Raw genomic sequence first — 25,893 nt, forward strand, 5'->3', positions numbered from 1 at the left:
TTTATATTCATTGTTGCTATTTGATAATAACTCTCTTTGTCACTCTTTTCACAGCTGTTTGGAAAAATCGTTTGTAAGATGAACTTCTTCCTGGAAACCCTCCTTTTGATTGGGAAGCTACTGTATCTGACTCTGGAGTCTTTGTTTTTATTGTTTATCCCGGTGCGGAAGAAGAATGTTGCTGGTGAAATAGTGCTTATAACTGGATCTGGAAGTGGAATTGGGAGGCTTTTGGCTTTAAAATTTGCCAAGCTTGGAGCCACTTTGGTTCTGTGGGATATTAATCAAGAAGGAAACAAAGAGACAGCCAGATTGGTGAGAGAAAATGGAGGTGTGAGGGTGCATGACTACACGTGTGACTGCAGCAAGAAGCAGGAGATCTATAGAGTGGCAGATCAGGTAATTCTTGATTATAGGTGGTCTCTCATATTGCTCATCTAACTTGCCTAGTTTATTATCACTTTCAGGTATTCTACTACAGCATGTTCATAACTCTGGGGGTGAAAATGTAATAAGTACTGTTTCTACAAAGTTGTGCTTTGCTCAGTTGTAAGAAACCACCAGGTCAGTACAATGCTATCAGCCTTTTACTGATATCAGACATGAAAAAAATCAGTCTCTTGCATGACATGACTTAATGGTGCGATACTTCCTATAGCTTCTGGCTTGTTACCATTTGTCTGTTTTGGGCAGCGTCTCACGTGCGGTTGCCTCCCTAAAATTCACCAAACTGGCATGTAAATACCGAAAGCAAAGACATTACAAATACAGATGCAACTACAGCTGCCTTCAGGGCTGTGCTCAGGTGACTTTTTTGGATAGGGAATGGGCTTGACCATTTGATATCATCCATGCTTTTGCACTTGGATTTTTTTTAGCCATCCGTGTGATAATGGTCTGAAATAGCATTTCATTGTTTTTTTTTAATAGAAAGCTCACACTAAGCCCTCCCATGATAAGTGATCCCTCTGTAATGAGCTGTACAAAACTATTAGTCATGTTGATTGCTATGACCGTCAGGAATTTCTATGTCCTTGCCAGAAACATAGGTTGTGTATGTGGAGATGCACAGTGTAATGGTGTTTACAGGTCAAGAATGGGATAGCGTGTAGAAGAGCATTGTTTGGGGAAGTTGTGGTAAGCATAACTTATTCTGGCCTTATTTACTCAAATTGTTGTAGTCCTTCCTGTCACATGCAGTTTTACATTAAGCACCTTACCAGTTCTGAACATAATCCGTATGGAAAACATGCTAATAGCAAAGCAACACGCCAGAGATCCTGCAAAATGACATTATTCAGTACATCTCAATAAAATATCCTCACTTTGTCCTGTATGAGGTACCAATTCAAATTTTGTTTTATCCACAGTGTGTGCAAATGTGTGTATTAAAAAGAGCTATTTCCCCCCTTGGCTGTATGCTATCAAATTCAGTGACAAACTGATTATGGAGATAATGGCTGCACTTCTGAACTGTATAATTCTGCTAATAATAATTCTGTCACAGACCAGGATGTACTGACTCTGCTTATTTGTTTTTGAAACAGGTTAAAAAGGAAGTTGGTGATGTTGGTATCCTAATTAACAATGCTGGAATTGTAACTGGGAAGAGATTCCTTGACTGTCCGGACTCGCTGATAGAGAAAACTATGGAAGTTAACGCAATGGCAAACATCTGGGTAAAAGACATATGATAACCTTTGAATCTGAGTTGGTTTTTGAGTAGTAGAGCACCATAGTACTTGTCTATTAGTAAGGTTAATTTCATCTTTATTTATTTGTTCTAGTATTTTATATGTGCCATACCGCTATCAGGCAATTCAGTTCAAAGGTCTTCCAGGAGAGAAATGTCTTTTATTTGTCTGTAAAGTTTATAAAGATAGTACCCAAGGGGAGGGGTTTTTCCACAGTTTGGGGGCAACAATTGATCTCTAAACTCAGACAGATTGACACTAGGGAGGCATGAAGACTCACTGGTGTTTAGCTCACAATCTGTTTGATTAATCAGATCCTCCATCATCTGAGATTTAGCTTCTGATCTTCTGAGGAAGCATTGCTGTGTCCCTGTGTTGCTGCAACACAGGGCCATTGGGGGTGGGAATCAAGGGATCAACTTGGGGGCGGCTTCTAATCCACCACTGCCACCCTATTCCTATGTCTTAGTCTGGCTGGAATACCATGAAGTTTGAGATCACAAGCATCTGATCTCTAACTTCTTGGTGTTTTAAGCCTTGCACAGATACAATGATTGGGGGGGGGTAGATTGGAAGCCCCCCCCCAGCTGAGGTCAGACTTCTGATCCACACCCCTCCACCAATCCTATGTCTGTGCAAGGCAGAAACACAGTGAAGCTAGAGATCAGAAGCTTGTGATCTCGGACTTCACTGTCTCTTATTTGCCTAGGCATAGCTATTTGTCCAAGGGATGTGTATAGATCAGAAGCCCACTTTCAGCTATTATTTCCCCATTCCTGCCTGAGCTGAGAGGAGCTTCTGATCCATGCAGAAAAATAGTTGTGTCTAGGCAAGGTTGAGAGACAGTGAAGTTAGACTTCAGAAACCTCTGATGTCTAACTTCCCTGTGTCCCAGCCAGCTCGAGTCACAGCAATGTGGGGGAGGGGATCAGAAGCCCACTACTAGCTGATCCCCAGATCTGTTAAAGTCACCCCCCCACACACACCAACAGCAAATTTCCAGGGCTGAGAGATCAGGAGCCGATTCTCGCCGATCCGAACGTATGTCATCTAGCAAGGCTGGGACAGAGCAAAGTTTCCACGAGGGGGGGGGATCAGAAGTTAGCCTCCAGCTTATCACTGATTCTTCTGAGAGTCTGCTTCTGAATAGTCCTGTTCAGCAGCAGTTCACTTTGTTCTGCCGGAACTAAACAAAACTATGTTCAGGTCACTGTCTGATCACGAGCATCAAATATGGTATGTTGTTAAACAGCCGTTGAACAGGATGACTGCAAAGTTCACATGCTAGATTTTACAATGGCTGTCTCCCAGCATCCTTAACAAATCATCAGGGCTAGGTAACTTTCAGAGAGAGTTCTCAAAGAATAGAAATGTGAAATTACTGGAAAAAAACAAATATATTCATGATCAAGTTAACTCATGCCATAGTATTCCCCATTACTATGTATGGGTGTGAAAATTGGACAATGAAGAAAGCTGACAGGAAGCTAATTCCTTTGAAATGTGGTGTTGAAGGAGAGTTTTACGGATACTTGGACACCCAAAAAGACAAATCAATGGGATCTCGATCAAATCAAGCCTGAACTTTCCCTAGAAGTTAAAATGACTAAACGGAGGCTATTTCATTGTGGGCAGATTATGAAAAGACAAGAGTCATTGGAAAAGACATTAATGAGAGGAAAAGTTGAAGGCAGGAGGAAAAGAGGAAGACCCAGCATGAGATGGGTCAACTCAGTAAAGGAAGCCCTCAGTCGACGAGACCTGAGCAAGGCTGTTGATAGGACATTTTGGAGGATATTAATTCATAGGGTCATCGTAAGTCAGAAGCGACTTGACAGCACAACACACACATATTCAACATCATTGAAAACTCCTTTCCTTTCCAGAAAATGTTTTGGGGGCGGAGCCTGAGGAAGGCAGGGTTTGGGGAGGGACTTCAATGCCATAGAGTCCAATTGCCAACACGGCCATTTTCTCCAGGTGAACTGATCTATCGGCTGGAGATCAGTTGTAATAGCAAGATGTCTCCAGCTAGTACCTGGAGGTTGGCAACCCTAGCTGAGGGCCTTACACTTAAAAGGTTTACTAGGAATTGCTGAGTAAGTTTCCAGTGGAGAAATGATGAAGTGAGAGATGTGTGATAATCGGGCATGCTGTACTTCATAAGACTACTTTAAAAGTGCTTGTTTTTGTAAGAGCAAAAGATTGTTGTTAAAAATGTTTTTGTTAGTTTCTACCACTCAGAAGTAGAAAGTGGACTCTAGGTGAGTACTATTTGTAAAGGATGATAGAAAAGTTCTCAGAAGAATTATTTCTTTTAAGAACTTCAGGGCACTGTCGCTGGTGCTGGTTTTGCAGTAAAAAATGAAATCCTTGATTAGAGTCTGCAGCAGAGGTCTGGAAATGGACAAGAGCTCATGCCTGCAGTTTTTTGTGATGGTGCCCTCCAGTGGACATTTATAATATTAAAGAAAAGCTAGAAAATAGAGAGGTGGAGTACGCCTCTTCAAAAACATGTACTTACTGTGTATGTGCTTCAGAAAATAAGGATGGGGAATAAAAAAATACTATGGTGAATCATAGTAACAAATGTTTGCAATCTTTCTCAATAATCCTATACCAGAGCATCCGTATCGCTTCCGGGTAAACCCAAAAGTGATGCGCGCGCAGCAGGTGAACACATTGCCTCCCGGCCCTCAGCTGGTCGGCGGGCAGCCCGGTGGATGGGCGGGATTTTACCCGCCACCACTGGGCACTTGGCAACCCTACACATGACCAATAGTGTTGATCGGACCAACTAACACTTGCCAAGTAGCTAGCACTATCCCCTGAGATCATGTAAACATAAATCACTTCTGTTTATAACCTTTTTTTTTTATTATTTCTTGTGAAAATGTTTTTCTAATGGCTGCTAGTTCACTTGCATTCCAGTGTTATTAGACTCTAACAAAACAGTTCCTGGGCTGGAGTTGGCCTTTCCAGGACTAATCGTACATGAACTTGATGATTCGGAATGATTTCCTGTTGCCCAATCAGATGCTTGTCCTCCCACAGTGGCAGTAAAGAAGTCACTGGTGAGGCTGCAGTCGCTCTAGCCTCCCCAGCCCCATAGATTGTTGGCCTGCTGCTGTTGTCATTAACACATATGAACAGTGGTTCTAATGAGAGAGAAAATATGTCACTTTGTAATATAGTAATACTTTGGGGAAATTATATGTAACCATTTCATATAAAAATACTTCACCTCAGGGTGAATTTGATTTAAATCAGTAAGACTAGATTTAAATCATGGTTTTCCACTTAAAGATTTGTGGAGTATTCTGTTCAAATGATTTCACTTTCATTTTACTGCTTGCCCCTCCCTCCTCACACTTAGCTCTTTGTGCAGATTTATTCCACTCCAAACAATCTTCTATTCATTATACTTACTGAAATTTAGCACTTAAGAGGTAAGGGGTTGATTTTGTGTATATAGATTTGCAAAGGAACAATGAGATTAAGCTCTTTTTCTCAGTTGTATAGGTTTATTTTATAACATTTTTGCTGTGAAAAAGAAGCATGCTATCTCTGCAGACAAATTCACAGTTTTGAGAACTCGTTTTGGACTATAATGTATCTTAAATAGAAAACTATCTTTAGATAGATTTTCCCTCAGAACTCATTTAAAAAAAAAAAAAAAGATTTTTATCCACCCTGCTTCACCCACATTACTTTGTCAAATCATTACAAATTCTGTATAAGTGGTATTAGCAGAGTTTGAGAGAAAGTGGTTAACTTATGGCCTGGTGCATTCATAGCTGATGTGTGATTTTGCAGGGGGCTTTATAGCTTTCGTCTTAATTGTCTTGACCATTACAGTAGTGTGCATCCTCTCACATGTTTATTTGTAACCATGTGCTTGCTTGCTTCTGTGTTTTTTCTTCATAGACTTGCAAAGCATTTCTTCCAGCAATGATGGCAGCTAATCATGGGCACTTAGTAACTATTGCTAGTGCAGCTGGTATGTTTGGAATCCCTGGATTGACAGGTTAGTACACAGAAGATGTGTCTTTAGGTTGCTCGTAAGCACTTCTGAAAAAGCCTAGTAATGCTGGAAACTGTTACAGTTCTAAGATGGGGCTAAATGTGATAGTAATAGACTTCCTAGTTAATATTTCTTGGGGAATCCTGCATGATTATAACAATAACCTGTTAAATAATTATCTAATGGCATGGTTAGGTGCCAGGCAAGAACTAGAAGTTTCCCCCTGCTTTATGGAAGCATGTAAAACAATTAGGGAAAACATAATAAATTAAACTAATAGATAGATTTTAAATGGACAGACTGAAATGGAGGATACCAGGGTATTGGTGCAAATGGTTTCACTATACTATCCCTGCAAACTCTAGTATGTTACAAGCACACACTGAAAGAGCAGTTTGAAGGCGATTCGTTTCGGCATTGTACTCTGTCATCTTGCTTTGGCAAAAATTGAAAATTGAAGATTAAGGAGGTGAAAGTTTAATCTGACTACAGAAAACTTAAAGGCTGTGGGCCAGTCTCCTATTGACAAGACGGACAGCGTAATTCCTGAGTGGAATGGCTGCGCTGGTTATAGGAGGCGGTGCGGCTGTGCTGCCTCCAAAGGAGGTTCCCCCCCACCACCACCACTGGGACCGAAACCTCCTCCCGGCAGGAAAAATCTGTGCAACCCTTCATAGGGTTGCATGGGAGATACGCCACCTAAAAGGTGCTAAGGTTATTTTGGCGTATCTCGCCCAAATAAAAAAGGGGCGTTCCTGGTGAGAAAGGGCTTTGGAGGCCACCTAAAGGCGGCTCCTCCCCTAGCCAAGCACTGGAATGCCCTCCCGGGGACAATGCATGGAAGTGCACTGTCTGGACACCCAGGGAGGATGACTTCCGGACCTCCCCGGCAGCGTCCAGGCCGCTTTGCGCGGTGCAGGCCCCTTTTTCACTTCCTGAGCTCTTTTGGAGAAAGAAGATGTTGTTGGCATCTTTTGCTCTGAGCTCTTTTGGGGAAAGAGCTCAGGAATGTGCTGTGAATCCAACTATTCAGGGATTTATCTGTAGACTAATGAGAATTAGCAATTTTGTTTTCGAGAAAATAAGTTAAATCGAGAAAATCAAGTTAAAAGTGGCTTCATATACTACAAATAAGCATTGCCAAATGTGTGTGAAATCGCTTGTACAGTTGCCAGGTGAGCAATGCCCAAAGAGGGTCTTGTATAAGAAAGTCTACCAGGATGACGACAACATCTTCAGCTTTCATTTCTGACTTCATCTCCTGGTCAAAGGAATTCCATAACTGGGGGCAGCATCTGAAAAGGCCCTGTCACCAGTCCCTGCCAACCCTAACTTAGACTAGGCAGGTTTCTGTAGGAAGGTCTTATTCACTGTTCCCATGGCTTGGGCAGAAGAAAAAGGTTCTTCAGTACTGGATATTACATACAAGCATTGCCAACTTAATTGCACACATAGCTGGCAGCGCTTAGTTGTTACATCTGAAGCTATTCTCAGTTAATGGAAGCGGCTTCTTTAGCTGTTGTTCTGATAGGCTGCCCTCCTGTGGCATAGTGGGTTGGGAGTGTCTTGCATTTACAGTACTTCCACACAGAGCTTTCTTTTAGAGGAAAGTCTGCACCTGTTTTATTTCAGTGTGGTCCTGTTTTAAAGTCTTTTTTTCTATTTAGCAGGCAGTAAAACATTGTCTAGGGCTTGGGCCAAGAAGGCCTCTGTTGAGCCACAAATTTTATTGGGTGGGCTTGGGACAAGTCGCACTCCATATTACTTTCCAGTGTGTAAAAAGCTCTGATCGCACAGCACTGTTGAAAAGATTAAACAAACAAGGATGGTTATGGCACTGTGGGCATGCTTACAAGCAGACAATAATGAACTTGACATCCAGTCTCTAATATCCTGCTGTATACAAGTTATTATGCTACTAAAATGCTTCCTTCTCATTTTACAGATTACTGTGCAAGTAAATTTGCAGCTGTTGGCTTCCTTGAGTCTTTAGGAGCGGAGATAAGCTACTTGGGGAAGACTGGTGTTAAAGCCACAGTTGTCTGCCCGTTTTACATTTCCACAGGGATGTTTGAAGGCTGTAAAACAAAGTGAGTTAACTGTGACCTGTTTCTGTATATATAAGAGAACTAAATAATTTTAAGCATATCATTGAGGAAACTATTAAAAAGAAGATCTCTCTTTAAAAGGAGAAAGATAAAGGTAGCCCCTGTGCAAGCACCGGGTCATTACTGATCCATGGAGTGACGTCACATCACGGCATTTACTAGGCAGACTTTGTTTATGGGGTGGTTTGCCATTGTTATTTTGTAATCCTGCCTCCTGTGCCTCAGTCATATTTACAAATAAATCATCATGCCTCTCAATAACAAACTCACATTTGTATCGCTATTAAAATAAAGACTGGGTCATGTTTGTTTAAAACACATTGAGTGGGATGTCTGTCAATGGATAACCCCAAGGATTGCAGTGAGGTCACCGAAAACCCTTTTTTTTGGGGGGGGGGATAATCAAAAATAATTTGGGGGGCATATTGCTAAAACATTAAGACAGACGATAAAAATGTTGTTAAATACATTAGTAGACTGAAACCAATCAAGGAAATGGTCGACTGATAAACAAGCAAAGAGGAGAAAGAATTACTAAAGGAGGATAGGGAGATGGTGGTTCCTTGCATTCAGCTTCACCTCCAAATATGTGTCAGGTTCCACTGGGGTCAGGTCTGAGTCCAGGGCTGTCTCATCCTCCAACTCCAGGGCTGTTAGGCAAGTGTCCCAGGATAGAGCCTCAGGATAGAGCAAGAGGAGGGAGTTTCTTTTCACCCAATTTCCACGCTCTGCCAATTACCTATTCCCACCTGCTATGGAATGGGTCTGGCTCTTCCAGGCTGTTCCTGGGCACGCCGTTTAAATGCTTCCCCAAGGGAGGGCCAACCCTGGGCTCAGCCAGTCCTACTGTCGCGGTTCGGGCCGTTAAGTGCCTACACTCTTAGAATGTTCCATTTACTGAGAAATGGAGTTATCTTATTCAGCGAGACACCACTAGACCGGAATCAACTGTTCCTAGAAACTTGTTATTGCTTCTAGGACATCTCTTGAATACGCCAGTAAATTTATAATAATGGACAAGAGTAGAAGTATATATAAAAAACACATTTATTTACATTATACAATATATGCTTTTCGGTTGCAAAGCCTTAAAATATCATATAAGGATAGACATTATTAGTCTTAAACATGTTTATGTAGCAAGTAATCATTCACATTCTCTATGCCTCCATAAAGGAGTATTTTAGTCAGAATATACTCATAAAGTATCCTTAGTGCAATGCACCTTCATTCAGAATATAAGGTTACAGAAATCCTGTCAAAATATGGTTAATTCTTTGGAGAAAGATTTGGTTAGAAACATCCTAACTTAAATCATTCAAAACATCATAACATTTCTGTACAGAAGACACACTATACCTTGCTGTGCCATCTGTGTATGTGCATTGTGCATATCTCACAGAGTACAGAGAATCTCCTTTCCCTTCTCTGGTCTCTTGCTCTGAGGAGGTTCAGAAGTCCCTCTGTTAAGTAGAGGACGTTCTGACACAATCCCAGAGGTCTAGCTATTATCCCTGTATTCAGGATGCTTCTTAGCATTGGTAAGCCAAATAGGCTTAGTTTGTAAGAATCCATAAATCTGATGGACTCTCAGAGTTCCAATACCTGGAAAGATCACTGCACTTAGATTCCCATTCAAAGAATAGGAACTCTAAGGGTCTCTATCCTCTTCTAGGAATAGAGCAGTCTCACAAGAAGACTGTAAGTAAGATATGTTGAAATATCCAGATCTTGATATTTCAAGATATCTGAGAACTTCTGTCCACGCAAGGATCAGAGTTTCAATGTTTTACATCTCAAGCCTTTTGAGATGGAGGTGCTATGCCAGACAGCTGCAGTCTGCCAGCCATAGAACTCTAAAATGCAAGCTGGACTGTGGCTGGTATTTATACTATTTCTAGACCCATTAAGAGTGAAGATTATTTCTTTCCCCTCAGGAACTTTTCTTCCTTAGCCCTTGAAAGGATAATTTTATTCCCTTTCGTATCCAAAACCAGGAGCTTTGGTGGTTTCTTTTCCTGTCTTCTGATATCTTATTGCCCAAATATGGACATCCTTTCCTTTCAGTCCTCTGTGCCTAAAGTATAAATCCTTATTTCTGAGTTTCATGATCAAGTTACATATTTAATTTCTATACCATCCTCTTCGTTAGGACTATACGCATTAAATGAGACTACTTAGAAACCTGTAGCACAACGTTTAACTATATAACTCATGAAACACAATTATAGCTGACATTGTCACTTTACAAACTGTTTTGTTTACATTAGTTTAGCAGGTTTATATTCTGCTGCCTTCTCTGCTGCATTCTCTGCTGCAAGATTACAGTAGAGCAAGGAAGCATATTATCCTTATGTTGAGAGAATTATTTTTAAGCACACTTCCAACTATTAATGCACTCTTAGTAGATTAAGATTCTGACATCTGGCAGCTAAGGCTTTTACGCTGCCCCTTCAAGGGCAAGCCAGAGTAACTTTAGTAGTTAGCTTTGATTAGAGCTAACCTTGAACTAGCCTGTCAGCATGACACAGAGTTGCCTGTCAGCATGATACAGACTTTCAGTATACAGTACACAAACCTCTGTATTTGTATGATGTGTTTAAGCTCTATATGGAATTAATTCTGCACATGTTCATAAAATACCATGATCATGTCAGAGACTGCTACACCCTCTCCTATGAACATTTGCAGCATTTATTCCCGCAAAATATTCAACATGTCACAGAAATACAAAAACACAACTTAGGTACATTCATTAAGTTGTAGAGTCTTTCAATTTTCTTGGATCTGTCATTCCAATTTTTTTGAATCCTCCATTTCTTATCTGTTCTCACCCTTAGTTAAAGGGTCCAAGACAGTAAAAGAACTTAATTTTGTATAAAGCTTCTCTGCATATTCTAGAGAAGTACTGAAACCAAGTATTGAATACAGCAGTATTCTACCTCATTTTATACATTTAAGAATATGAGATGGGAATCCATGAGCATAGCATGCCTCATGAATCCCCCCCATGCTCATGGAATACCATAGAATCAATCACCAAAATTAAGTAGTAGTGAGAAACAGTATCACCATTACATAACAATACAAATCAAACTGTTATACAGCAGAGCCATTACATGTAGGCTATTACAAAATAACAATGAAGTACAATGAAGGAGATGCCTTTACATAAGTCTTCATGCCATAATATAATGTCTTCTTGAATCAGTTGTCTTCAAACATTTGCATACGTAAATCCATAGTTCTTCCTACCTCAGTGGAGGAAAGTATTTAAAAACAATCTGTTAATCATAATTCCAAAGCATTTAACAGTAGCTTTATTTTTCAAACCAGTGTTAAAGCTTAACTAAGCTCATAACTGCAACTGCAATCATATAGTCCTTTAGTGTCACTTCTCTGAAAACACCAAGACCAGGGTCATATAGCCCATATAATTTACAAGAACTTTGACCATGAAAATCCTCGACAATATATAGTTTAAGCATTCTATGCTTGATACATACAAATTGTGGCATATATGCATTCCTTTTAGCAATGGTTATAATTGCATTGGAAACCTCAGTTTCATAAAAGCTTATTCAGTGAACGAGAGAGAGTAGAGAGTTACATATATCTTATCTGGAGCTGTTGGCTCTGAGCCCAGACACAGCTCTCTTCATTTTTTCTAAAGTCAAGCCTCGGCACAGGAAAAAAGTGGTCGTTTTAAAATGTACTGTAAATGATAGAACGCTCGTTCATTCTCAAAAAAGGTTAATCTCATGTAGATCGAGATGAGCCCTCAAGTTATGTATGATTTTGTAGGGTTGTATTAAACCCATTCCAGAATTGGTCTTTTTGGCTTTTGGATTAAAAGCATGGCCAAACGTTTGTCTCAAACAAATTGGAGTTGCAAGGTTAACATTGCAACATCTACAAAAATATGTTCTGGGTTCTTCCCTTCAGATTGACATCCAAAGTGCCAGAAACTATGTTTTCTGGTCATCTCATTGTGAGAACCCACAATTAAATTGGAGCAGAATGTTGGACTGCTATGTGGGCCCATATCTTTCAACATGAGTATTAATGCAGAATTAGCTAATTCTAAGAGATCATTAAAATCATTTAACACAAACTCTTACATGTCACTGTCACTGTGTGTCAGTTGTGTCATTATGTAATCTTGCATTCTATGACACAAGTAAACATGACATCCTTACAGTTATAGTTCAATTCTGTATAATACTAATACATTCTGAATTGTAGCAAACATGAATAATATATTTATAATATACTCACACACCCATAAATCTTAAGACCTGCTCACTGCGGAGACCAGAAACTTGTGTCTCCCTTAGTGGGCAGCACTCATTATGGGTGAACAATTTATGTTTGTAAAATGTAAATGTGAGAAGCGTTCACATTCTTAATATACAAGTATAGGCAATACCTCACATTACATTGTATATTTATTACATTTAATTAGGCATATAGTCAATTATGCCATACATTCCCTGTGGGAAACATATCATTTTTACCTCCAATTACCTGGTGCCATGAAATACTCTAGGAAATATCCTTGTTTACACCCTTGGCGTAATCTTTTTGTATTCAGCTTTCAAAACTCTAGACCATATTATTTCCATCTCTGGATACATATCTTTACTTGCTTGTAGTCATATTTTGCTGAACTTTGAGCTTTTCTCAGCTATGTTAGCCAGCATATGAACATTAGTATATAGAAATCTATACAGTCTTGTGTGACTATTTCTTCTTATCACCAAAGCTTCTTTGGAGCATAAACCTACAACTTTGTTGTGGTTTTCTATGATCTTCCACTTTAAGTTTATCTTCAAGATTACAGTTTCTTTTTTTCTGTATCATTTTGTAAAAAATATTATTTTCATTCTGGTCATCATAATACAATTCTTCTTGTTGTGCTGTTTAGTCTTGGATAATCATCCGCAATGAACTCTTTTGTGGGCCATTCACGAAGTTTTCTCCAAGAGGAATAACACAAAAAAGAGTCTCAATGTCCCGTTTACATAGCTACATATCTTGGACTTCCCAAACTGAAGTCCCTCTCCTTAGGATAGAATGAGGTTAAAGCTTCCAGCTTCTCTTGTATATGGAGCTTCCATAATACAGACTCACTGATCTTTAATTCTTTTTCCAATGGCATTGGAATATACTGTAATATACTGAAGCATAATTATTTCTTGCTTCTTTATCATAAAGCAGTTATGCTAGTCTTGCATTTTCTTCTTGGATGCAAAGTATATAAAAAAGTTCACTGTACCTTTATCAAGGCTGTCTTCAATCCTTTGTTGAATGACAAATATGGTTGATATGGTTGTTTCTTCCATATTTCTTCTGACATGAATATTGATTCATCACATTTATGGTATCATCAGTTCCTCCAGCCCATATAAGTTTGCATTTTAGACAGTCTCTGAGGAGTTTGCCTCAAACTCATAAAGGTCTATTATGAGAGTCCTTATCTCAAAAGGTCCTCTATGCAGGGGTTTTGACTTGCTGCAATCCGATGTACACCTACTGGGTGGTATCCCAAAACATCAATTGCTCACAAGCTTAGAAGTATTCTTGCTTCTGAGTATATAAATGGGTTGGATGGATAAACAGTTGTTTTCACGCATAACATATATCACATCATTTTTCAGACATCAATACCTGCTTCTGATGGTTAGTATGGATAACCAGTATCAAGTCACCAAGCAGGGGTAGGTTCCAGATCAGAGTTAGTCACTTATTCTGGGGGGTGACTTTTCCTGCCAACTCAATCAGAGACTCATCAGGTTAGTCTCTGTATATTCTCTTTTTCAGCTGCACATCTCATGTAGCAGATGGATTCCAGTGCAGTTCAGATACAGTAGGCCTTAGACATCTGTCCGTTGTTTATAGCTGTGGAGTAAATACAGTTTTTACTTACTTCTTTAACAATGATCCCTTTGGGCTGTGTTCCATCATATTATGTTCCACTATGTGGTTTTCATAACTCTTCAAAATATTCTCTTCAGATCATTGTTCAATTATTTTCTTCAAACATATATGGTCCATTATTTTCAGATGACCTCAGGGTGGTGATGGCATTTCACCAAATTCTTCTTTCACATCTGCTGGAAAGTAAGATCTAGAACACTTGTACTTTCTGAAAAGTATAACATATACTTATATAAAATATCTTCATGTTTCTGAACATTATCATTGGTCTGAGTAACATCAGCTGAACCTTATCCAAATTCCTAGACACCAAGATTCCTTTTACTCTATTTGGAGATAAAAACGAAATATTTTTACAATGAATCATTGTATATTTTCTTTCAATCATATTTATAATGCATGATATTTACTTAGTAATTACACATTGGGGAACAAATAGGAGTTCAATCATACTACATGTCATTCTGTCCTTTTTTCGCTCCACTTACCCACTACTTAGGGTGTGACAAACGCTCCTGTATTTATGATCATAATTGCCCAGGTTTCAGTTTGTCTATCCAGCAGACAACTGTTTGTCCTTAGTACAATAATCTCATAATAGCATAATGAGGAACAGAAAAGTGAGTAGCAGACATCCCTTCAACCACCTGAACACTCGTGGGTTTAAGAACCAAGTAAAGAAACATACATTCCATTTCATTAATATTCATTTGTATTCATCATGTCTTACATTCTCTTATATAAGTACATGTTGCAGAAATTCCAGATATTTTCTAATCTGGCATATAGCATTGTATGTGTACCTTAGTACTTCAATTCAACATATCAATACATTTAAAACCTTATGTACCTTAGTACAATCATCAATACATCTTAATGTATCTTAATATATCTGACTACATATCATACAGTTATCACATAGAGTTGCTTACTTGCTCAGCCACCTGTAGGCTGTTATTGAAAAGGCTAGTACATTATAGTAGCCTTCATTTCTCTATAAGTACTTAGAGAAATGCCCATTGGTTTAGTTGTGCCCTGGCTCAATGTACAGTATACAAAGGGCAGTAGATTGCAAAGTAATGTTACCTTTACCTTCACCTTATGAAGTCAGTCAATTCCTGACTGTGGTATTGTCATTGTAGTCACTTCTATAAGCTTTGCAAATATATAGAGCCAAAATCTCCTAAGCCGTGCTTTAGGATCCTGCAGGAATAAATACCAATGGTTTAAATTGTGTGCTTGCAAAACACTCTGAATTCGAACCCACGTCTGGATTCAAACCCTTTGCTCTGTCCTGCCGCGGTCGCCAACTGTCGCGGTTCGGGCCGTTAAGTGCCTACACTCTTAGAATGTTCCATTTACTGAGAAATGGAGTTATCTTATTCAGCGAGACACCACTAGACCGGAATCAACTGTTCCTAGAAACTTGTTATTGCTTCTAGGACATCTCTTGAATACGCCAGTAAATTTATAATAATGGACAAGAGTAGAAGTATATATAAAAAACACATTTATTTACATTATACAATATATGCTTTTCGGTTGCAAAGCCTTAAAATATCATATAAGGATAGACATTATTAGTCTTAAACATGTTTATGTAGCAAGTAATCATTCACATTCTCTATGCCTCCATAAAGGAGTATTTTAGTCAGAATATACTCATAAAGTATCCTTAGTGCAATGCACCTTCATTCAGAATATAAGGTTACAGAAATCCTGTCAAAATATGGTTAATTCTTTGGAGAAAGATTTGGTTAGAAACATCCTAACTTAAATCATTCAAAACATCATAACATTTCTGTACAGAAGACACACTATACCTTGCTGTGCCATCTGTGTATGTGCATTGTGCATATCTCACAGAGTACAGAGAATCTCCTTTCCCTTCTCTGGTCTCTTGCTCTGAGGAGGTTCAGAAGTCCCTCTGTTAAGTAGAGGACGTTCTGACACAATCCCAGAGGTCTAGCTATTATCCCTGTATTCAGGATGCTTCTTAGCATTGGTAAGCCAAATAGGCTTAGTTTGTAAGAATCCATAAATCTGATGGACTCTCAGAGTTCCAATACCTGGAAAGATCACTGCACTTAGATTCCCATTCAAAGAATAGGAACTCTAAGGGTCTCTATCCTCTTCTAGGAATAGAGCAGTCTCACAAGAAGACTGTAAGTAAGATATGTTGAAATATCCAGATCTTGATATTTCAAGATATCTGAGAACTTCTGTCCACGCAAGGATCAGAGTTTCAATGTTTTACATCTCAAGCCTTTTGAGATGGAGGTGCTATGCCAGACAGCTGCAGTCTGCCAGCCATAGAACTCTAAAATGCAAGCTGGACTGTGGCTGGTATTTATACTATTTCTAGACCCATTAAGAGTGAAGATTATTTCTTTCCCCTCAGGAACTTTTCTTCCTTAGCCCTTGAAAGGATAATTTTATTCCCTTTCGTATCCAAAACTAGGAGCTTTGGTGGTTTCTTTTCCTGTCTTCTGATATCTTATTGCCCAAATATGGACATCCTTTCCTTTCAGTCCTCTGTGCCTAAAGTATAAATCCTTATTTCTGAGTTTCATGATCAAGTTACATATTTAATTTCTATACCATCCTCTTCGTTAGGACTATACGCATTAAATGAGACTACTTAGAAACCTGTAGCACAACGTTTAACTATATAACTCATGAAACACAATTATAGCTGACATTGTCACTTTACAAACTGTTTTGTTTACATTAGTTTAGCAGGTTTATATTCTGCTGCCTTCTCTGCTGCATTCTCTGCTGCAAGATTACAGTAGAGCAAGGAAGCATATTATCCTTATGTTGAGAGAATTATTTTTAAGCACACTTCCAACTATTAATGCACTCTTAGTAGATTAAGATTCTGACATCTGGCAGCTAAGGCTTTTACGCTGCCCCTTCAAGGGCAAGCCAGAGTAACTTTAGTAGTTAGCTTTGATTAGAGCTAACCTTGAACTAGCCTGTCAGCATGACACAGAGTTGCCTGTCAGCATGACACAGACTTTCAGTATACAGTACACAAACCTCTGTATTTGTATGATGTGTTTAAGCTCTATATGGAATTAATTCTGCACATGTTCATAAAATACCATGATCATGTCAGAGACTGCTACACTCCCTCCTCAATCTAACCCTAAGGAGTGACAGGGCCCCAGGGGCCATGTATACTTGCCTTAGATTGGTGAGGTCACTGGCCCTTCCCCCTAGAAGCCAGAGTGGTGTAGTCATTAAGAGCGGTGATTTGGAGCAGTGGACTCTGATCTGGAGAACCGGGTTTAATTCCCCACTCCTTCTTTAAAGAGCTGGCTGCCCCACCCAGCCTCCTCTAAGAAAGTCAGTGCTGCCTGTTCTCCCTGCCCCTTTGTCAGAGCTCCCCTGAGTCTCAGAGACAGGGTCATCTCTGGTAGGAACTTGGTGGGTTGGCTTCTAGTGTGGAGCATGTCACTGAGAGCTAGCTGGGCTCCTTCAAGTTGGCTGACTCCTGTGTAGACTCTGTCAAGGCCATGCCCTGCTTCAACCTGGTAGGTAATTTCCCCAGCCTTGGGACTTGCTGGCTCAGCATGCCTTTGGTGAGGCTTGCAGTCCCCTTGGGTAAGTGCAGGGGCGGAGGCACTGACCCAGGACAATATGCATGAAAGATGGCGAGACTTCCGGTGGTGCCGTTGGAGAGAGCACTCCATTTCCCCAGGTTGTCCTGGGAGAAATCCAAGTTTGCGTTGTTTTTGGGGGTACATAGATACCCCAATCCGACCCTTGCAAGTGGGTTGGAAAGCAGGAACTCCCTGCAGCCCGCAAACGCGGTTCGACCTCCTAGGTACTCTGAGGGGGCTTTTTTAAGCCCCTCGGAGTCCTAGACGCCGGTCCTGCGAGGGCACTAGGGAAGGACATCGCCAAAACGCAACTTTGGCAGCAAGCTCTACCCTCCACCGCCTTAATACCAACATAAGGACTACATAAAGAAAAGAACCTCACCTCTTGACACCCAAGTGAGTACAAAAGAACTCTTCGTCTACTTACTAGAAATTTGAACAGACGGGAGGCTGATAAGAATATTTCTGGGACCCCCACCCCTCCATAATCCGAACTGAAAAAGTTTGATCTGAGTTAGTCATCGGGATTAGCGACAGGAGCCTTATCGGATCGATCAGCCTAAACCATAACAAAGAGTCGGAAGGATACCTTTTAGACTGACAAGAATTATCACCAATGAGAGGTCCGAAGGAAGGGGAGGGTGATTTCTCTTCCTGATTTTCCGGCGAATTCCTGCCACGTTTGCAGTAAGGGAGTGCCTGGAACGGAAGACTCTCTATAACACCCTCTCTATCATTGGAACTAAAACAACAGGAAGTAGCCGCGGGACTGAATATCCGTCGCACTCGAGTTACTTTCAAATCATTCCTGAAGGAATAACCATCGAGAAGAGGCGATAGAAGGTCTGCAGCACTAGTAACTTCCTGTTTACTTCCTGATTAATCCGATCTAGAGCGACCGAAAAAACTCACTGGTATTTTAAAACTTTAAAATGCAATTTTAAAGCCAATTTCGACTCTTTTCAACCCGAAAAAATTACTAGGCTGATCTTTGAACTATCATCCTTTAACCAGCACCTTAAAGGCCCTGTCGGTGGACATGTATTTTACCAGCTTTTTTTGAATGTAAATGTCTCGACCCCGCTCTGGCTCACTACATAGCCCTGCCTATACTAAATTAAGGGACTCTTTACAAACCTCGACCATGGAAAAAAAGTTACAGGATATGCTAACTAAACAAACTGAGGCAACAAATAAACAGTTTGAACAGATGTCTGCACAGATGGCACAGTTGACTTCTATGATGACAAATCTTGGTCAAGCATCCCAAGCTATTAATCAGAAGTTGGATGTGGTCACTGGAGACTTGAAAGAAGTAAAAACTCAAATGACTGTTATGAAGACAGATATGCAAGCGATGGATGTATCAATTAAGAAAGTGATGGATGAGCACAAGGACACAAAGAAAAAATTAACAAGCCAAGAAAAACAGATTGAAACAATACAAGCGGATCAGATGGCGGCAAAAAATCAAATGGCAATGATGGAGATGAGAGTGAAAGAGACCAACCTTCGTATACGCAATTTTCCAGATATGATGGGAGATAATAAAGAATCTGCAATACCAAATTTGGCCTACTTATTTCAGATAGATGAACAAGAATTAAAACAAGCCATTAATAGAATATACAGGATACCACTACCTGCTAGAATGAGAAGATCTAAGCCAAGAGATTTGATGATAGTGTTCTATGACACCAGAGTTAAAGACAAGATTATGAAGATTCATTATGAAAATCCAGTATCAGCAGGAGACTCCTCTCTTATACTATTGAAGGATATTCCAAGGCATCTACTTTCACAGAGGAATAACTACAAAGATTTTGTGTCTATACTGAAAGCTAATGGCATCAAATATCGTTGGATTATGCCACAAGGTTTGGCTTTCACCTATAAGGAAGTGAAAACGACAATTCTATCCCAAGCAGATGTGGGGAAATTTTTGAGAAAATATAAAATGGACCTTAAAGAATTACCTGGAGAGAAGGAGGAAGAAGAAGAGGAAGAAGAAGAAGTACAGGGTGCAGAAGGTGGTACTAAACTATAGACTTTTTATTTTGCTAAAAAATACTACATTATGGCAAAAGCAATTTCTTGGAATGTAAATGGACTGAATGAGAAAACTAAAAGGGCCAGAATCTTCAAATATCTACAGAAATATAAATACTCCCTAATTTGCCTACAAGAAACCCATATAGCTTCAAAGCATAAAAAATACTTGGAGAAACAGATGCTTGGACAAGCATTTATTGCTTCTGCTAAAACTAAAACAAAGGGAGTGGTAATCTATGCCCACCCCAGTCTCTGTCCAGAACTAGTATATAAAGACAATGAAGGAAGAATTGTAATTATCAGAACTAAAATATTGGGACAAAGGACAATAGTGGTTGGAATCTATGCACCCAATGAAGGGAAAAAATCCTTCTATGAAAAATTACATGACCTGATAACCCAGTACGCACAAGACCAAATTTTACTGATGGGCGACTTCAATGGAATTATTCTCCCATCTCTGGACAAAAAATCAAAAGCAAAAGATATCAATGATGGATGCTTGCCTAAAACTTTCTTTGCCATGGCTTCAGAATTAGAATTACAAGACATTTGGAGAACAATGAATACAACAGCTAAAGAATACACCTTTTATTCAGCAAGACATGATTCACACTCCAGAATCGATATGATATGGGCCAGTAAATCAATTTTCACGCAACTACGTAAAATTCATATTTTACCTAGAACTTTTTCTGATCACAATCCTGTTACCTTTGATTGGAACAATAAACAAGCATTTAGATGGCGAATGAACGATAAACTTTTAAAAGACAATAAGATACAAAAGGAATTACAGGTTTTAATGAAAGACTTTTTTGAAATTAACCTTAATGGGGAAACTTCTTTAAATACAGTTTGGGACGCATTCAAAGCTGTTCTGAGAGGTTTTATGATACAGAAACACTCGGCCTGGAAGAAGACTCAATTGCAATTTACAAACAACATACTCTGGAATTTACAAAATTTGGAGCAGAAATTGGTAATGGTAACACAGGAAGAGGAGAGAAGAGAAATTCAAATACAGATTTCTGCATCTAAACACCAATTAAATTTGGTAATAATGGAGGAAATGAATAAAAATCTGAAACTTGCTAAACAAAAGTATTTTGAATATGCAAATAAACCAGGAAAATTTTTAGCAACACAACTGAAGGACTCATTTCAAAAGAAGATTATAACAAAAATCCAAACTGCTAAAGGACCAGTTTATTCAACTTCAGAAATTCAGAAAGAATTTGTTTCATTTTACTCTAAGTTATATCAGAAAGAAAATACTCCAAAACAGAAAATAGACAAATTTCTAAACTCAATACAGATGAAAGCTTTGTCAATGACCCAGAGAGAATGTATTGAAGCTCCAGTAACAAGGGAAGAAATACAAGAAGCAATACTGAGACAGAAAACGGATAAAACACCTGGACCAGATGGAATTACTGCACTATTTTATAGAACTTTTAGTGACAATTTAGTTGGATTTTTTGGTTCACTTTACAATGCAATTTTGGACGAGGGAACATCCCCGGAGACTTGGTCACACGCATTTATATCACTGATACCCAAAGAAGGAAGAGATCCAGAAAAAACATCTAATTACAGACCTATATCGCTCTTAAATGTGGATTACAAAATTTTTGCTTCGGTTTTGGCATGTAGGATAAAGCAATTTATTAAGGATCTTATACATGAGGACCAAGCAGGTTTTATACCAGGAAGGCAAATAAAAGACAATGTAAGAATTTTACTAGATTCACTGGAATATTATGACCATAATATTCAACAAACTGCGGCTTTTGTATTTTTGGATGCAGAAAAAGCCTTTGATATGGTCTCTTGGAACTTTTTGAAACGGATTTTGGATAAATTGAATTTTGGAGATCGTTTTCAGAAAGGTATATCGGCTATTTATACCTCCCAACAAGCTAAAATTTTGGTTAATGAATCAATGTCAGATAACTTCCAAATCACGAAAGGGACTAGACAGGGATGTCCCTTGTCTCCACTTTTATTTTTGTTGGTGTTGGAACCGCTATGTGTGAAACTAAGAAGTATGGAGGACATCCGCGGGCTAAGAATTAAAAAACATGAATTTAAGTTGAGAGCATTCGCGGATGACCTACTGCTAATTTTGGAAAACCCAACACAGTCAATGAATATACTTCAGGAGACATTGGATGATTTTGGAAAAGTATCAGGCTTTAAAGTGAATCAAGAAAAAACAAAGATAATATTTAAAAATTTATCGGAAATACAACAACAGGAATTTATATCATATACTGGCTGGGAGAAAGCTAACAAAGTTAAATACCTGGGAATTTGGATCACTGCAAAGAATAAAGATCTGTTAACCAACAATTACCTCAAGTTATGGGGTAAGATTAAAACTGATATGATTATATGGTCAAACAAAAAATTGTCATTAATGGGACGTATCTCAACGATCCAAATGAATGTCTTACCGAGGATGCTCTTCTTATTCCAAAATTTACCAATAATATCACAAACAAAATATTTTGAAACTTGGAGGAAAGACATTTCAAACTTCATCTGGCAAGGAAAAAAACCAAGGACTGCTTATAAATACTTGGTGGATCTAAAAACTAGAGGAGGTTTAGCACTGCCTAACTTTCAACTCTATGCTGAAGCGGTAGCTTTAGTATGGCTAAAAGACTGGATGAATTTGTCAAATGTACGTTTGCTAGACTTGGAAGGTTATAATAACTTAAGTGGATGGCATGGTTATTTGTGGTATGATAAAATTAAATTACAAGCAACATTCCGTAATCATATAATCAGGTCCTCTCTACTTCGTATTTGGATGAGATATAAACACATTTTGGAACCAGAAACACCGATGTGGATATCGCCCCAAGAAATGCTAACTTTGCGCCCACTTAGACCAGACAAATTTATTACTTATCAAGATCTAACTAATTGGGAAGGAAAGAAATGCTCACTAAAAGACTTTCAACTGCTTAAGGATGATTTACAATGGCTTCAATATTACCAAATCAAATCAGTTTTTGTACAAGACGCAAAAAAAGGTTTCTCTAAAGAAAAATCTCCTTTTCAAAGGATTCTACTAGACAATAATACAAAGCTGATTTCTAAAATGTATAATCTCCTTTTAACAATATATTGTGAGCAGGACACGATTAAACCAACTATGATCGATTGGGCTCAAAATGTGGGACATGATATTGTTTTAAATAAATGGGAAAGATTATGGTCTAAAGATTTAAAAGGAATAAAAGCACAGTCAGTGCGAGAAAACATCTATAAAATGATGTATAGATGGTATTTAACACCCAAGAAAATTGCAAAGATTTATAAAACGATGTCCCCTACTTGTTGGAAATGTAACAAAGAAATTGGTTCCTTTTATCACATGTGGTGGACCTGTGACAAAGCCAAAGACTTCTGGGACATGATTTATAATGAATTGAGATTAATACTACAAAAGAATATATCCAAAACACCAGAAATGATGTTATTGAGTATGATTCCAGACGACTTAGCAACACAAAGAACCTTTTTGATATATGCCACAACAGCTGCGAGACTGCTTTATGCAGCGAAATGGAAAGGGCTAGAAACTCCAGAGAAAAAAGACTGGATTGTTAAAATGTTTGAAGTGGCAGAAATGGCAAAACTCACAGCTATTCTAAATGAAGAAAATGACGTTCGGTTTTTGGGGGAATGGGGGGCGTGGATGCATTATTGTGAATATGAGTTAAAATTGGGAAGAATGGAAGAATATTTTCTAATCTGATCCAGAGGATTATTTTTGATTTTTTTTATATTGAATAAGCATAATTATATTTACTAACAGATTATGGTTTTTTATATATGGTATTGATATTTTATCAAGATTAGATTACCTATGACGGGAGGAACTTTTTATTAAGAGGCAGATAGAGGTGATGGGGAAGTCAAAAAATTTTCCATTTCTTTTTTTTCTTTTTTCTTTTCTCTTATTATATGATATGGAATTATAACAACTTTAGGTTAGAATTGAAATTCGATATTGTTATAGATGTTGTTTAATGCAATGGAAAATTTCTATCATAAAACCCAATAAAATTTATATTAAAAAAAAAAAAATATGCATGAAAGATGGCTACAGTACACACACGGTCTGGACAGCCCTCACACAAGAGTTGTTAAAGAACTTACCATATTTTTCCGTTTATAAGATGCCCCCATGTATAAGACAACCCCTATTTTTTTAACCAAAATTTTGGGGGAAAAGGGGTCATCTTATACAGGGGGGCATCTTGGAAAAATACGGGCAGAGAAGAGAGCGGGGACCTGGGGAGGCCGGTCGCCAGCCAGCCAGGGCAACCGGGCTCTTCCTTCCACTCTTTTCCCCGACTGCCAGCTGACAGGCAGGGGAAAAGGTGGGGGGAAGCACCGGGTTGCCCTGGCCTGCCTCCGCTCTTTCCCCCGACTGACAGTCGAGAGAAATAGCGGAGGCCAGCTTGGGCGACCGGGCTCTTCCCGCCAGCTTCAGCTCTTTCCCGACTGCCAGCTCACAGGCAGGGGGAAGTGGGGGGGGAAAGAGCCCTGTCACCCTGGCCGCTACTATTTTGGTTACTGAACCCAGCTTTGCAGGGGAGGACGGGATATAAGTTTAATAAAATAAATGCGTAAGAGTCCAAGGATCTCCAGTGGCAGACTGGTAAAACCCTTTCTCTGCCTGAAACACCAGAGGTCCATGGGCAGTCAATTGACATTACTCAGCTAAGTGGGGTAATGATCTGACTTGGTGTAAGACGGTTCACACAGCTTACTTCTGCTAGTGAGGATCTCTGGATCATGGATATGGCATGGGGGTAGTTGAGGGAGAGTTGGGGATGGGGGTGAAATGAATACGTAAGCAATTGACAGCATTGCTAATTTGGGAACAGTACAAGGATGGTAATGCTGGTATTTTTGCCTGTGTTTTTTCTGGCATGTCTAACAAGTCCTTGCCATGGTGCTCTTCTTGAGAGGAAGGGGTTCAGTCTTCCAGTTTCTACTTATTGTTCCATTATTCTTGGTTATCTTTTTCCAGGTTGCCACACTTGTTGCCTATTATAAAGCCAGAATATGCAGTGGAGAAAATTGTGACTGGTGTCCTGCAAGAGGAATTCTGTGTTATCTTTCCACGAGCCGTATCCTTTTCACTTCTACTGAAATAGTAAGACCAACTTTCTCTTCTTTACATTCATTTCCTGTGCTGCTGTCTTGCTTCAAGCCTACGCTAAGAGGCCTAATGGCACAACCAAACCCAGCAATATTTTAATGTCACCTATGAGTCAGAATATAATCAAGAGATGAAGCCTAAGATTTTCTGTGACATTGCAAAGGCATGAACCTCTTGCTGCAAAACGTTGCGCTATATCATGTAGCAAAGGGATTTGAGTAGGATCTGCTAAATTGTAGACTAATTACTACTTTGCACAAACCTTTTTCTGCATACAACTTTTCCGCAAGACAAAGCTTTGAGAGACTAAAGCAGTACATTATTCTTATCCCTCCCATTGCCTAAGAAACTCTGTTGACAGTCACACTACTCTCTCCCCCCCCCCCAGTCCATTTTCTTCACAACAGTCCTGAGAGGCAGAACAGACTGAGAATGACTGGCCCAAGGTTAGTTTGTAGTCCTCAGAGATTTGGACCTGAATATCCTCAGCTTGACATCCCAGCACTACAGCATGCTGGCTTTGAAGTTTAAAGGAAACCTATGTACAGTTCTGACCCTAGAAGCTAAAATGACTAAACTGAGGCTATCATATTTTGGTCACATTATGAGAAGACAAGAGTCACTAGAAAAGACAGTCATGCTAGGAAAAATTGAGGGCAGCAGGAAAAGAGGAAGACCTAACAAGAGATGGATTGACTCAATAAAGGAAGCCACAGCCCTCAATTTGCAAGATCTGAGCAAGGCTGTCAAAGATAGGATATTTTGGAGGACATTGATTCATAGGTTCGCCATGAGTCGGAAGCAACTTGACAGCACTTAACACACATGCAGTTCTGAGGGGAAACTAGCTCATAAATATGATTTCTTGCCCTATTGCATGTGATGGGTGTTAGGTCCTCAGTAAACTTGGTATGATCATCTTCCTGGCATGGCTCTGCCCACAGATCACAGAGAAGGGCAGGTACAACTTAAGGTGCAGAAAAACCTCGAATGAGTCAAGGTTGTTTTGGATCCGCAGAAGACAAGAAAGTGGCCAAAACTGTGAAGGTTTGAGAAGCGGGATAGTGCAGAGAGATGAAGAATATCGCAATGCAACTTTTGGAAATCCTAGGTTGTGTGCTGACTTTCATGGAACTAACATCTTCTCTTTTCCATTCCTCTTTCTAGTCTGCTGCCTATAAAAATGAGTGTTGTCATCGCAGGCTATACTGGAGTGTTCAGTATTATGGATACTTTCGTAGGCCGGGGAAAGAAGAAGTAAATACCATAAATTTCTGAA

The 25,893-nt window shown here is 39.3% G+C and overlaps 1 protein-coding gene across 1 annotated transcript; it reads left to right on the forward strand.

Moving 5' to 3' along the window:
- The first annotated feature begins 66 nt into the window (after window positions 1-66).
- On the forward strand, window positions 67-25,875 carry LOC130481571 (epidermal retinol dehydrogenase 2-like). Its single transcript, XM_056854289.1, has 6 exons — window positions 67-399; window positions 1,548-1,679; window positions 5,622-5,721; window positions 7,664-7,808; window positions 24,483-24,608; window positions 25,782-25,875. The coding sequence occupies exons 1-6, from the start codon at window positions 79-81 to the stop codon at window positions 25,873-25,875; spliced, it is 918 nt and encodes a 305-aa protein (XP_056710267.1). The 5' UTR covers window positions 67-78.
- Window positions 25,876-25,893: the final 18 nt, after the last annotated feature.

The sequence above is a fragment of the Euleptes europaea genome, chromosome 8, assembly GCF_029931775.1.
Source record: "Euleptes europaea isolate rEulEur1 chromosome 8, rEulEur1.hap1, whole genome shotgun sequence".
Lineage (NCBI taxonomy): Eukaryota > Metazoa > Chordata > Lepidosauria > Squamata > Sphaerodactylidae > Euleptes > Euleptes europaea.

Excerpts from the sequence above, each read along its gene's own strand:
- LOC130481571 (XM_056854289.1), top strand. The coding sequence starts at position 79 with ATGAACTTCTTCCTGGAAACCCTCCTTTTGATTGGGAAGCTACTGTAT. Across the intron at positions 1,680-5,621 it reads ACGCAATGGCAAACATCTGG|ACTTGCAAAGCATTTCTTCC; the intron begins GTAAAAGACATA and ends TTTTCTTCATAG. Across the intron at positions 7,809-24,482 it reads TTTGAAGGCTGTAAAACAAA|GTTGCCACACTTGTTGCCTA; the intron begins GTGAGTTAACTG and ends ATCTTTTTCCAG.